Raw genomic sequence first — 14,625 nt, 5'->3', positions numbered from 1 at the left:
AGACTCCTGGAACTTTGGCAGTTACCTTGAGACCAGGGGAACAATCTGAAGACGGCAGAGCAGAAAGATAAGAGGAACATGAATGCCTGATGAGGTCTTTAAACATCTGACGTAATCAAGGCTGGAACTGAACTACTGCCAGCCTTTTATCTGGACAGAGCTTAAATTTTTTTTATGACGGTTGAATCAGTATCCCACTCTGCTACCCTGACAATCAAAGCCCAGGATCCTTTATAAATAGAGAGCCACATAACATGCAGTATACATAAAACCTTGGTGATTTCATTATCTTCTATCCACCCAAAAGGCCACAACCATTCTCTACTGTGTCAGGTATGGACATGAGCTATACATGCAGAGGTGCTCATCAAATAACCCACAGCAAGGTGTACATGTCTTCTGATAAACTGATACAGAAACCTACCCAGATACATACAAAACAGTCTGTTTTAAATAGGAAATCTGGAGAAGTTGTAAATTCTTTATTTCTCTTTCTCATCTTTCCACTCTGCTTCAATCACATTATGTGTTAAGTAGAGACAGTTCCATGATGTGACCCCTGACGACCTTGAGCTAGCTAGATCTGGGCCACAATACAGATTACTTCCTTAAATCTCCTCACAGACCCTCTGAGCCATTTCTCCCATATGCCTCAAGGCTTGCTGGTTCCTGGAACTTGTCACCCTGCTGGGGGCAAGTAATTAAGGCATTTCTCCCTATGTGGGGCAGGTTACGCCCCAGTACACCAATACAGCCTGTTCTGTTCTATATAGTTCTTTATCGCCTGCCATGCCCCATTTCACTCCTGGGCAAGTTAGTTAGACTTTTTGAGCCTCCAGCTCACCTATGAAATGAATTTAATACTTACCAGAAAGGGGTTTATCGAGGATTAAAAAGATAATGTTTGCATAATCCTGTCGTAGGCAGTTAGACAAGGATGATGGGCTAGCTACAGAAGGTCATCAGGGTGGAAAGCCCAGGTTGCCTAGCAAAGGACAATTGCAGGGTGGGACCTCATCCCCAGGGTGACCTTTCCTCCCCTAGCATATCCATGGTCTGGTCGTGTGGTTTGGACCCCCTGACCTTTCCTCCCTAGAGATAACATCTAGGCCTCAGTAGCATTTCAGCTCCAGGCCCAGAAAAGGAGAAAAACCAGACAAGCAACACCAAGGCTGACCTCAGGACTAGCCGAATTGGACCTTCCAGGAGCACACCCTCACCTTTCCCCTCCACCTTCCCCCAAGGCATGTCACCTTTACCATCCTCACTTCTGAGCTCCAAGGGCTCTTCCTTTGCCTCTATAACTTGTTTCCTAAGCCCATTTCTCCTATGAATTACTCCTACCTCTGTGATTTTCTAAATAAACGTTCTCTTATAGTTTGAGTCTTGGCTCTGAATTCTTTCCTAGCCAGAACTCAAGTACTGAGGTTGCCGAACTAAGGTCTGGTGTGACCCCACTGGTCTAACATCTGGTGTTCTCGTGGCCCCCAGCAGTTCTAGGCACATAACAAAGTCTCAAAAAATGACTATTATTTGCTCAGATGAAAATGTAGCATGACAGCCCTTGCAAGGCACTGAACAGATGTGCCAACAATCCCAACTTAATAAATGAGGCAGAAGCTTGGTGTAACAACACATGGGCCTCCCAAACACAGTGTTTCTTTGCTGATTCACGCCTCAGAGTTTCTTTGCTGATTCATGCCCACTCCATAAAATCTGTCTTTCCCAGAATGTAATTATTTTCTGTCTGCTTGGTGGGAACATGTCCTCTGCTTTTCTCGGAAGACCTTGATGCTAGGTCTCAACTCTGCTTTTCTTTTTTTTTTGAGATGGAGAAAGATGAAAAGAGAGTTGCTAGAGACAGGGAGAGAGAGGGACAGGGAGAGAGAGGGACAGGGACAGGGAGAGGGAAAGGGATACAGAGAGAGAGTGAGAGAGGGAAGTGGGGCAGAGGGAGAGAAAGAGAGCAAGGGAGATGGAAAGGGAAAGCGAAAAAGACAGGGAGATAGAGGGAGAAAGAGAGAGAGAGAGAGAGAAAGGGAAAGAGAGGGAGAGAGAAAAGGAGAGAGAGGAAGAGATATTTGCAAACAATAGCTCTGACAAAGTTTTAATATCCAAAATATATAAAGAGTTCATAAAAGTCAATACCAAATAGACAACTGAATTAAAAATGGGCAGAGGACCTGAATAGATACCTCTCCCAAGAAGACATACAAACAAACAACAGATACATGAAAAGATGTTCAATCACACTAGCAACTATGGAAATGCAAACAAAACTACAATGAGATACTACTTCACACCTGTTAGAATGGCTATTATCAACAAGACAAGTAATAACAAGTGTTGGAAAGGTTATGGAGAAAAGGGAACCCTCATTCACTGCTGGTGGGAATGCAGACTGCTACTGCCTCTGTGGAAAACAGTTTGGAGAGTCCTCAAAAAATTAAGAATAGAGTTACCATATGACTGGGCAATCGCTCTCCTGGGTATATACACCAAAACTCAAAAACATGTATTCACAAAGATATATGCACCCCTATGTCCATTGCAGCATTATTCAAGGTGGGCAAGACATGGAGACAACCAAAATGTCCTGTGATAGAGGACTGGATAAAGAAGACGTGGTCCATATACACAATGGAATACTACTCAGCCATGAGAAAGGATGGAATACTGCCATTTGTAACAACATGGATGAACCTTGAGAATATTATGTTAAGTGAAATAAGCCAGTCGGAAAAAGCTAAGAACCATATTACTTCACGCATATGTGGGATATAAAACTGAAACTTGTAGACACAAACTGCAGTGTGGTGGCTGCCAGAGGAAGGGGGTGTGGGAGGGGAGTGAAGGGGGCCTAATATATGGTGATGGAAAATGATTCAACTTTGGGTGGTGGGCAAACCGTGCAATATACAGATCTTATATCATAGAAATGCACCCTTGAAACCTATATGATCTTATGAACCAATGTCACCCCAATAAATTTAATTTTTTAAAAAAACTGTAGTTGCAACAACCATCTTTAGCTAGAATGATTCCGTTTGCACCTATGAATCCCACTCTGCGCGACCTTGGTCCTCCATAGGAGGGCGGTACTGCATCCTTCAACAGGACTGGGAGCACCCCGCACTCCCCCGGACCCCTGGGCCAACAGGCTAGGGAACGTGCTGGATCGGCAGAGCCCTCGGTGCCTACAGCCCTCCTCTCCGTCCAGGTGGGTCGCCGCGCCCGGGTTTGCAGACCCAGGGCTGGAACTCGCCCGGAAGCCACGCTCAGAGGCGTGGTCCCACCCCTCCCGGGAGGCCCCGCTCTTCCGCCCAGCGGCCCCGCCCAGCCCGGGGGCCGCGCCAGTCCTCGCCCGCAGTTCGCCGCCCCTTCCCGGCCTTAGGACCTTCGGCAGATTCACGGCGCTCCCGCGGGCAACTCCATCCAAGCCCCTCCCCCTGCGCCGTCAGGCCCCGCCCCTCCGGGTCCACGCCCCCGCTTCCAGCCTGCGCGGGTCCGGGGCCGCCCCTGGCCCGCCTCCGCCCGCCCGGGAGCCTTGGAGTGGTGCCGCGAGCCCTCCGGCGAACATGGCGCTCCGAGCGGCGCGGAGCGTGCGTGCCGCGGCCTGCAGCCTGCGCGCCGCGTCGGCGTCTGCTGCGCCCTGCCCGCCGCGGCCCTGGGGCCTGAGGACCGGCACGTTCCGGACGCTGCGCACCGGCGCCAGCCTGCTGTCGGGTGAGCGCGGCGGGCACGTGGGCGAGCGGGCTGCCTCGGGGTGGCGGAGAGCGGGGCCCCTCCCTCCTCGCCTCGGTCCTTACCTCAGGTCCCCGCCGCGGCTCTCCCGGGTCACGCCAGGGCCCCCCGAGCACCTTTCCTTCATTGCTGGGATCTCCAGTTGTGTGGCCCCGCTGCCCTCCCTGAGCGGCGTGCGCGACACCGCAGCCTTTGTCCCGCGGTTAGGGACCCGCGCGGGGGGGGCTGGAGTCCGCGCGGTCGCGGTGTCCGGGGCGGGAGCGTCGGCCGCTCGCCGCAGGAGAGTCCGGCCAGTGTCGCTAAGCTTCTTCGTGACCTTAGTTCTCTCTCATTGTGGGCATCGTGGGCCCTAAAAGTGGAGACAGATAATAGGCTTCAGTTTGCTCCACAGACCATGACTGAGATTTCCGAAGTAGAATTAAAGCAAGAGCACTTATTGACGTAAAAGCACTGGATCTAGATTTTTACTAGCTGAAGCGAGCAAAACTTTGAGTCAGCTTCCCTCATCAGAAAAATGGAAATGATAATCTTACCTCACAGTAGTTGCGAGGATGAAATGATATAACGTAACTGCTCTACATATAGCCTGACGCATAGTAAGTACTTGATGTTACTTACTAAATTTTAGTTCATAGAATCAAATAAACAGCAAAAAAATGGACCAACATTAATATATTTTATGTATTGTTTTTGAAAGAAGGAAAATCACAGGCTTTTCATAAATTACTCAAAACGCCTAATTTTCTCCAGCCTAACGCTGTTTTTCAAAGCTCAGTAAGAAAGTAAATAATACCTAATCTCCTTTCCACTTTTTCCCTGTTGGACCAAGGGTTAAAGAAGTGCACTGATCATTGAGCCTAAATGGCATGGCCGAGGAAAAACACTTCAATGGACTAGGAGGCAAGTGGACCTAGGTGCATTTAGCTTAGTAATGTTTGGTTGCCTACTTGCTAAATTGAGTATGACAGCAATCTTATTCCGAAGATTATCTTTACAATTAGGTAAGATGGCAAGGCCAAAATCAGGACGGCAGCCTCAGAGAGGTCATATTTATAGTTCCCCAGCCCTTCAAAAGATATATTAGATTTAAACTGCCAGTTCTAGAGTTGTAAGAGAATGATAGGTCCAATTGAGTGTTGTAGCCAAATAACTATATACTAAATATTTTTTTGCTCAGGATCCCCTTTACTTTACTTGAACTTTAAAAACTACTTCACTCCAACTTTTAAGAGCTTACTATATACCAAGCATTGTTTAGAACTGGGAATACAAATGAAATAAACTCTGCTCTTGCTCGCTTTGTACTTACAGTCTACTTCCTGGGGGAAATTGACAAATGGGCTGAATCTGTAGCAGGTTAAATTCTATGAGTGTGTTTGGGGCCAGGGTGGGAGGAGAGTGGTGCAGAATGCTGTGGGAGCATGCTGGATGGCCCAGGAACCCAGTCTTGGAGGGCTAGACAAGGCTTCTGGCAGGAAAGAGCTAAATTGAACTTTGAAATAGTCAAGAAAAGGTGAAAGGCCAGGGCAGTATTGCAGTCAAAACACCAAGTATAAACCTTAACTTTTTTATAGAAAGATCACATTGATCTGAGGCATTCAGTTATTTGAAGTGGAATAAAATAAAACACATTCCTTTGTGACAGGTTTTGTAGCTCCTTCAACTGAAGAGTGTAAAATTAAAGTTTTTTTAAAAAAATACATTTTTATTGGTTTCAGAGAGGAAGGGAGAGAGAAAATCATCAGTGATGAGTCATTAATTGGCTGCCTCCTGCACGCCCCCTGTTGGGGATCGAGTCTGGAACCTGGGAATGTGCCCTGAGCAAGAATCAAACCACAATCCCCTGGTTCATAAGTTGATGCTCAACCACTGAGCCACACTGGCTGGGCTAAAATTAAAGTTTTTTAATGCTTAGGGATAAAGCTATAGTCTGTTTACATTCTGTTGCACATCAGAGCTGTGTAATGCTGTTTTAAGTACAATTATCTTTGGGTAAAGGGGAAGAGTGAACCAGCAAGGCTTACTTTAAAACAGTATTGGAATTAATGAACCATTTTCCAATTAACTTCTGATGCATTATTTTTAGAAAAATACTTCACTTTGGAAAGTAATATATATTTACGATAGCATATGCTTTTTAAAAAATTATTCCTTAAAGCAAGTACTTTTAACATTAAATCCTTAATTTTTTTCACATCTTTCGAACTTTGGTCAGTCTTTTTTCCAGGAATCATTGAATAGTTCGACCATATCTTTGAAGAGAAGAAGCCTATAAAGCCAAGGGCTAACCTGTCCAATGAATGTTCAGCAGAGCTTGACTTTCTACCAGTTAATGGCTTAGCTCCGAGGTGACTGTTGAGTTCTGATCTTGTAGTTTGCTTCTTTAAATGATGGTAGCCTATTTCTTCCATGGCAGGCCTGAATTCCATTAAATTGGAATTTTAAGAATTTAAAAGTTTCAGTTGTTTTAGGTCAGTTTCATTCCCGTAAGATTCCACTTTACAACCAAGTTGCAGTGAAGCTCTCTTAGGTCAACTCTAAAGAGGCACGTTGTTTTTTAGGTTAAATAATTTATGAGCAGTCTGTGCTCATCCCTAAACCTCATCACTCCAAGTCTGTCTTTGGAGGGACAGACTTTTTCTGCAAGACAGACCAGTTAGTAGATAAGTACACATTTGAAATGTCCTCCAAAATCTTTTGTGTGTGATTTAGACTAAGTAAGGTTAGCAGGTAATCAAATCTCCAAGAGGTGCACAAGGCATTCATATCAAGCCATCTTTGTCCACGTGATACCACTGTTGAGATGTGCCATCTTTTTTTTAAAATTGATTTTTAGAGAGAGGAAAGGAGAGGGATAGGGAGATAGAAACATCATCGATTGGCTGCCTACTGCACACCCCATGCTGGGGGATTGAGCCCACAACTCTGGCATGTACCCTTACCAGGAATGGAACTGTGACCTCTTGGTTCTTGGGTCGAAGCTCAACTACTGAGCAACACTCGCCAGGCAAGATGTGCCATCTTTTCACATGATCGGTTTTTTTCCTGGGCATGTACTATTATTGAAAGGCAGTGTCAGTAAGTCAGACACAAATACTGAGAAAGTTTTGCCTTTTGATAGTATTGATATAAAAAGTGCATTATAAGACGTGATGCTACTGCTTTTCTGAAATATTGGTCTTCTATTTTAGTGCGTAAATTCACAGAGAAACATGAATGGATAACAACAGAAAATGGTATTGGAACAGTGGGAATCAGCAATTTTGCACAGGTATTGGATTATCTCGAAATAGTTAAAACAGTCTGCTCTCACCTAAATTGGATTGTCTCTGCTGTTTAAAATTTGTTGATTCTGCCCTTAGTATTTTGGGCCCTTTATAGGCCCTTAGAAAAACATTAATCATAGGTGAAACAATTGAAAAACAACCTGGTTAGGGCAGTATGTAGTGTTTTAAGAGATATTGAAAGGTTAACATTTAAAATTAAAAGTAGGAAACAAACCTTATTCAACAAAGAAATGTGTTTGTTTCATATTGGGGCAGTTAAAGAAAGAAACAGAAAAAGAAAAGTGAGTTAAAGGGCGGAGTGTTTACAGTATTTTGTGGATATCGTGACGTACACATGACCAGGGGAACATGAAGAGGGAAAAACCTAGATTGGCACAGAGGGAAACCTTTTATTTAGCCTATTTATTTATCTGTTAACTCTCCTATTCCCACTCATCCCATATTTGAAATACTGTGTAAAAGAAAATGAGAAGCCAAACAGTACCAGTCAGTGATTTTCAACTGGATCTGTGTAGGAGGTGGGTGGGGCACTAGGGGGAAAGGGGATGTTAACTGATGGAAATATATAATATTTTTTAGAAATGTTGGAATATCAGGTATTGAGAGTCAATGACAACTGTATCTTGGCATATCTCTGAACCTACTGAAACCCAGTACGGGGTGCTTTGTGAAATAGTGTATAAGTGTCTTCACCTCCTAGAGTTTATTTATAAGTGTAATTACCTACATGGAAAATGACATACAAAACATTACATGATGGATAACCTGAGTGGTGGAAGGGATGGTAACCCACTCACCTGCCGGGGAGGTCATTTCTTATTGGAGTCAAGGTCTTCAAGGAGTGCAAGGCATGACTGTGATTTGAAGAATTAATGAGTACGATTTCAGCAACTACTGTAGGTGAAATGGCCTGAGTAAAACTGTGGAGGTGAAAAAGCAGTGTGTTTGTTCTCAGAGGGGGTAGCCATCTTTTGGGGTACATATGGTTTGTAACAGGGGTCACTACTGCTTGTGGGAAGTCCAGCTAGTGGCCTGTTTTCTAGCAGGTCCTGAGCCAAGAATAGTTTTGTGTTTTAAAGGGCTGTAAGAAAAAAAACAAAAAATGTGGCCCATCAAGTGTAAAATATGTACTACTACCTGAAGTTATAGGGGATTTGGTATTTGGCTCGTACCTATTTACTAGGAGGTTTAATTTGATTTCTTAGTTTTTTTGGTGTTTTTTTTTTTAGGAAGCTTTAGGAGATGTTGTTTACTGTAGTCTGCCTGAAATTGGGACAAAATTGAACAAGCAAGGTGAGTATTTTTCTCATCTTGGTATGTCATCATCATACCATGAATTTTCTTTACCTGACCTTTACCTTGAATAATAGCTTTTTAAAAAATCCTCACCAGAGGATGTTTTCATTGATTTCAGAGAGATGGAAGCGGGGGGAGAGAAACATCTGTGTGAGTAAGAAATATTGATCAGTTGCCTCCTGAACTCGCCCCTACTGGGGATCAAACCTGCAACCTGGGTGTGTACCCTGACTGGGAATCAAACTCGAGGCCCCTTTGGTGCATGGGGTAATGCTCCAACCAACCGAGCCACCCTGGACAGGGCTTGAATAATAACTTTTATGTACCGAGGATCAATTAAAGTGCTTTTTACTCAAGTAACAGAAACTTAAAAGTAGACTAAGTAGGGATCTGTATCTTCTTTTTAAAATACATTTTTATTGATTTTTTCAGAGAGCGAGGAAGGGAAAGGGAGAGAAAACATCAATTGGTTGCCTCCCGCATGCACCCTGACCTGGGATCAAGCCTGCAACCTGGGGTATGTTCCCTGACTGGGAATTGAACCAGCGACCCTTTGGTGCACTGGATAATGCTCAACTAACAGAGCCACACCAGCCAGGACTAGGCATTCTTTATATAATCTAGATACAAATCCTTTATCAGGTATATATTTTGTATTTTGTCATAGCTTGTGGTTTTGCCTTTCCGTTCTCGTGTTTTTATTATTTTTTAAAGTATATATATTTTTAAATGTCTTTATTGATTTCAGAGAGAGGAAGGGGGAGAGAGAGAGAGAGAGAACATTAATGATGAAAGAGTCATTGATCGGCTGCCTCCTGCACACCCCGACTGGGAATCAAGCCTGCAACTTGGGCATGTGCCTTGACCGGGAATTGAACTGTGATCTCCTGGATCATAGGTAGATGCTCAACTGCTGAGCCACGCTGGCCAGGCAAATGTTTATTTTTAAGAAAAGCTTTTAATTTTTAACAAGTCCAAGTTATTAATGTTTTAATTATGTATAGAATATTGTGTTATTTGTTTTGGTCAAGAGATCACCATAAAAAGTTACTAAGACAGTAAGGGCACTGAACTGAGAAAGTTTGAGCAACTCTGGCCTGTACCAAGTTTGCAAAAATATTCCCTGTGTTTTGTTCTTGAAACTTCATATAGTTTTAGTTTTATAGATTCTTTTAGATCGTCTGTCTGTAAATAAAGAGTTTTATTTCTTCCTTTTGATCTTTATACATTTATTTCTTTTCCTTGTCTAATTGCACTGGCCAGGGCCCTCAGTATAATGTCGAATATAAGTGTAAGGATAGTCATCATTGCCTTAGTAGAAAACATTTAACATTTTATCATTAGGTGTGATATATAGCTGTGGGGTTTTCACAGGTGCCCATTATCAGATGAGGAGGACCCTGTCTATAGTTTACTGAGAGTTATTCATGCATGTTGAATTTTGTCAAATTCATTTTCTCCATCTATTGACATTATAGCGGTTTTCTTTATTCTGTTAATGTGATGAAAAAGAATGATTTAATTATTGCTGGATTTGATTTGCTAGTTAATTTTCACATTATGTTCATGAGAGACATTGGTCTTTCTTTATAATACCTTTGTCGAATTTTGGAATAAGCTATATTGTCCTCATAGAAGAAGTTTGGAAATGTTCATACCTCCTTTTTTTCTGAAAGAATGTGCAGGATTAATATATCTTCATTAAATGTTTGATAAAATTAACCAGTAGATCTGAGCCATATTTCTTTATGGAAAGGTTTTTGATACAGATTTAATTTCTTTAATAGAGAGAAGACTATTCATATCTCCTATGTTATCTTACATTGGTTTTGTTATGGGTCTTTTTTAAATACATATTTTTTATATGTTTTCATTGAATTTTTGAGAAAGAGAAGGGAGACGGAAAGAGAGAAATGTCGATGAGAGAGAAACATTGATTGGCTGCCTCCTGCACAGCCCTAACGGGGATTGAGTCTGCCAACTGGATATGTACCTTGACCAAGATGACACTCAACCGAGCCACACCAGCCAGAGCACAGTTTTGTTGTGTTTTTTGAGGAATTTTTCCTTTTCATGTTGTCAGATTCAGCATAAAGATGCTTATTTTTATTATCCCTTTATATCCATAGGATCTGTATTGAGGATCCCTTTTTCATTCCTTCATGTTTGTTGTAATTTGTTTTCTCTCTTTTTTTTTAATCAGATGTGCCAGCTATTTATCAATTTCATTAATCTTTTGAAACATCCAAATTTTTACTCTGCTAATATTCTGTTTTCCATTTCATTAGTTTTATTCATATTTTTATTGTTTTTTTCCCTTCAATTTAACTTAGATTTAATTTGCTCTTATTTTTCTAGCTTCTTAAGGTGGAATTTTGAGGTTTTGTTGGTGTAAGTACTTTTTTACATGACATTTTTACTCATACTATAAAACACTGGATCCTTTGTGGTGGCATGGCATCTAAAATCTTAGTTTCATTCTTTTACCTTAGCCAGGACACTTGGAGTCAGCCATGTGCACGCGTGGGATCATTCAGAGACCTAGGCAGAGTTTATACACAGAATTTGGGGCTCTTCCTTTCAGTTCCTCTCCTTGGGATTTCCTACTTCATGTTCAAGTAGCTATAGCAGCCCCAAACTCTTGCCTTCTGGTTCTTTAAGCAAGCAAAACTGAGATTTTTCTTTCACAATTTTGTCTGCCCCACATGACAGAGATTGGTGCCTCTCCTCAGGCAAAGTCATTTAAACAATCAGCAGTGTTCACATTCCTTCTTTCAAGTGTTGCCTCCTCTCCATAAACTGACTGTTTTGTTCATTTTCTAGTGTCTTTGGGACCCAGGTCTTTGATTTTAAGATATTCTTTTTAAACAAAAGCTAAAGACATTATGCACCTTCTAAGCACTATTTTAGCTATATCCCAAATATTTTGGTATGTAGTATTCTCATTATCATTCACTTCAGATCGCTTGATATTGTCCCATAGATGGCTAAGGCTCTGTTAATTTTTCAGCCTTTTTTTAAAACTCTGTTCTTTAAATTTGTTAATTTCAAATAATCTTTCTTCAGGTTCAGTATCCAGTCTGCTGTTAATGCCGTTCAGTGAATGTTTTATTTTAGATACTTTACTTTCCAGTTCTAAAATATCCATTTTAAAATTTCTATGTCTTTGCAAGTATTCCCCCATATGTTCACTTATTATGATCTTTTAAAAAAGTCTTTCAGTATATTTACAATAGCTACTTTAAGGTTCCTTGGTAATTCCTTCAGGTGGGTCTGTGGGTCATTTGAGGATCTTTCTGTTGAGTACTCTTTCTCTTTATCATGGCTCCTTTCTTTCTAGGATTTCAACCCTCATTTTCTAGTCACCTTGGCAGCTCCATACTCCATCCTCTGACCTCTCAAAAAAGACTGGTTTTCTACTTGTGTTCCAGTTACACCGTGCTCTTTGGATAGAGTGATACACATTTTATAAATGAAGATCTCACTGAGTTTGGGTCCCTTTTTTTCAATCATTGACTCTCCTTTTGGGTATCCTACATATAATGGTGTGTGTGTTTTGTTTGGGGTTTATAATTGTTATCTGTAGGAAGGTTGGTCTGAGGTACTTTACAGTTACTGGAATCTTCTAAAAAAATTTTTTTCTGAGCCCCAGTAAATTGAAAGAAAGTTGAGTTTCGCTGAACTCAAGCACATCTGGTATTCGGATACATCACCATTTGTTTCCTCTGTCTAGAAGAGACAGGTATGCTTCATTGAGGATATTCTCACAGGTGATACAAGCATAACAAAACCTATGATTTTATTTTTAATTAAAGATATTTAGAATTTTATCATGGTTGTATTCAAGGTGACCACTTTTCCATATTTCCCATTTTCAGGTCATTAACTTTTGACATTTAATATTATCTTTCATTTTCTCAATTTAGATGAATTTGGTGCTTTGGAAAGTGTGAAAGCTGCTAGTGAACTCTATTCTCCTCTGTCAGGAGAAGTAACTGAAATTAATGAAGCTCTTGCAGAAAATCCAGGACTTGTCAACAAATCTTGTTATGAAGATGGTAAGTTGTTAAGAAATTTTTTAAAGGATTATAGCTGAAGATAACATTTACTCTAGAATTTAAAGCAAGATTTAGCTGATTGTGACTTCATATTTTTGCACTTGGTACTAAATAGAGATGTTCTGCTTTTAAAAAGGGAAACACAGAGTAGCTGAGTATCTAAGGTTATGTTTAAGATGTTTGTTGATAAAAGCACTGCCTTATTTTACAGGGTTCTTAGTATCAAACACTTGCAAAGTATTTACTTCTTCAAACATAAAGCATCTATATTGTGTGATGTAGGTTGTAATAGAATAATACTTATTTCATTAATTTTCACTTTTCTCACATATTAATCTTTACAATAACCCAGTGAGGTAGGCTGGTAGCAATTCTCTCCATTTTGTAGATGAAATGAGGCCCAAAAGGATTGTTAAGGTCACACATCCAATAAATGACAAAATTAGGATTAGGTTGCAGTTTTTTGTTGCCTGTCACCAAGCTCTTCTAACTCTACTTTTTAATGTCCTTCACATCAGTTGTTAACAGTGTTGGTGTTCCTGTTGTTAATGAAAGCTATACCTGGTCTCTCATATACTTGGATCCCTATGTAAAGTCTTCAGTGTCATTTGTTGATGCTTATTACAATCTAAGAGTTCTTAATCCATTATGGTGGAATACATTCAAGTTGTAATCTTCTCTATTGTGATGTGCAAGGATATGAATTCTTTTTAAAAAAAAAAATATCTTTATTGATTTCAGAGAGAGGAAAGGAGAAACATCAATGATGAGTCACTGATTGGCTGCCTCCTGCATTCCCCCCACTGGGGATCAAGCCTGAAACCTGGGCATGTGCTCTGACCAGGAATCGAACTGTGATCCCCTGGATCATAGGTCGATGCTCAACTGCTGAGCCTTGTCGGCCGGGTTTAATTTATTTCTTAATGCTAAAATTCAAAACTCGAACAAATAATGAGTCATTTAGGTAAATAATACAACATTAATTTTGAGGCACTAAAGAATTTATTTTAAAACAAGTGTGGGTGAGGATGTGGAGAAAAGGTATTCTGGTGCACTGTTTATGGGAATGCAGATTGGTGCAATCACCATGGACAACAGTACGGAGGTTCCTCAGAAAATTAAAAATGAAACTACCTTATGACCCAGCAATTGCACTTCTGGGTATATATCCGAAGAAACCCAAAACACTAATTCAAAAGAATATATGCACCCCTCTGTTCATTGTGCATTATTTACAATAGTCAAGATATGGAAGCAACCCAAGTGCCCATCAACAGATGAGAGGATAAAAAATGCTGTGGTATATATATACAATGGAATATTACTCAGCCATAAAAAAGAATGAAATCTTATCATTTGTGACAGCATGGATGGATCTAGAGGGTATTATCTTAAGTAAAATAAGTAAGACAGGGAAAGACAAATACTGTATGACTTTACTTACATGTAGAATGTAAAGAACAAAATAAATGAACAAATAAATAGAAATCCACTTAGAGGTACAGAGAACAGTCTGATGATTGTTGGAGGAGAGGGGCTTGGGGCTTGGGTAAGAAAGTGAAGGGAATAAGAAGTACTAATTGGTAGTTACAAAGTAGTTAACATAGGGAATATTGTCAATAATCAATAATACTGTAATAACTATGTATGGTGTCAGGTGGGTACTTGAAATATCAGGGTAATCACTGTATAAAGCATATGATTGTCTAACCACTATGTTGTGCATATGAAAAAAATACAAAATAATGAATATAAACTAATTGAAAATAAAACTATTTATTTTATACTTTGAATGAAATTGACTTTTATTTTTTGAAAAGATAATTTGGAATATAAGGTCCTTTATTTTGGTTGCAGGTTGGCTGATCAAGATGACACTGAGTAACCCTTCAGAACTAGATGAACTAATGAGTGAAGAAGCATATGAGAAATACATTAAATCTATTGAGGAGTGAAAATGGAACCCCCCTAAATAAAGTAGTATGAAACAACTTGATCTAGATAGTTGTCTTAAATTAGTGGTGGATAAAAGATTTAGTAATACCAATGGGGGAAAAAATTACAGTAATGCTACTGGACAAAAATACCCCTTAACTTTCTAATGATGGCAAATAAACACAATATGCATCTTTTTCACAACACCCTATGATTTTTAGGCTAGACTACAGTTATAATATTCAGAATTCCTGAAATTATCTGTGGTAAAACCTAGTTATAAAAATTATGTACTTCAAGGATAA

The 14,625-nt window shown here is 40.4% G+C and overlaps 1 protein-coding gene across 1 annotated transcript; it reads left to right on the top strand.

The window, feature by feature from the left end:
* Positions 1-3,468: 3,468 nt before the first annotated feature.
* On the top strand, positions 3,469-14,381 carry GCSH (glycine cleavage system protein H). Its single transcript, XM_081119973.1, has 5 exons — positions 3,469-3,726; positions 6,936-7,015; positions 8,261-8,324; positions 12,254-12,385; positions 14,243-14,381. The coding sequence occupies exons 1-5, from the start codon at positions 3,579-3,581 to the stop codon at positions 14,338-14,340; spliced, it is 522 nt and encodes a 173-aa protein (XP_080976099.1). The 5' UTR covers positions 3,469-3,578; the 3' UTR covers positions 14,341-14,381.
* Positions 14,382-14,625: the final 244 nt, after the last annotated feature.

This window comes from Miniopterus schreibersii, assembly GCF_964146895.1.
Source record: "Miniopterus schreibersii genome assembly, chromosome: 18".
NCBI classification, from domain to species: Eukaryota; Metazoa; Chordata; class Mammalia; order Chiroptera; family Miniopteridae; genus Miniopterus; species Miniopterus schreibersii.
The sequence above is the reverse complement of the archived record's forward strand: the minus strand, read 5'-3'. Positions and strand labels throughout refer to the sequence as shown.

Excerpts from the sequence above, each read along its gene's own strand:
- GCSH (XM_081119973.1), top strand. The coding sequence starts at position 3,579 with ATGGCGCTCCGAGCGGCGCGGAGCGTGCGTGCCGCGGCCTGCAGCCTG. Across the intron at positions 8,325-12,253 it reads GACAAAATTGAACAAGCAAG|ATGAATTTGGTGCTTTGGAA; the intron begins GTGAGTATTTTT and ends TTCTCAATTTAG. Across the intron at positions 12,386-14,242 it reads CAAATCTTGTTATGAAGATG|GTTGGCTGATCAAGATGACA; the intron begins GTAAGTTGTTAA and ends TTTTGGTTGCAG.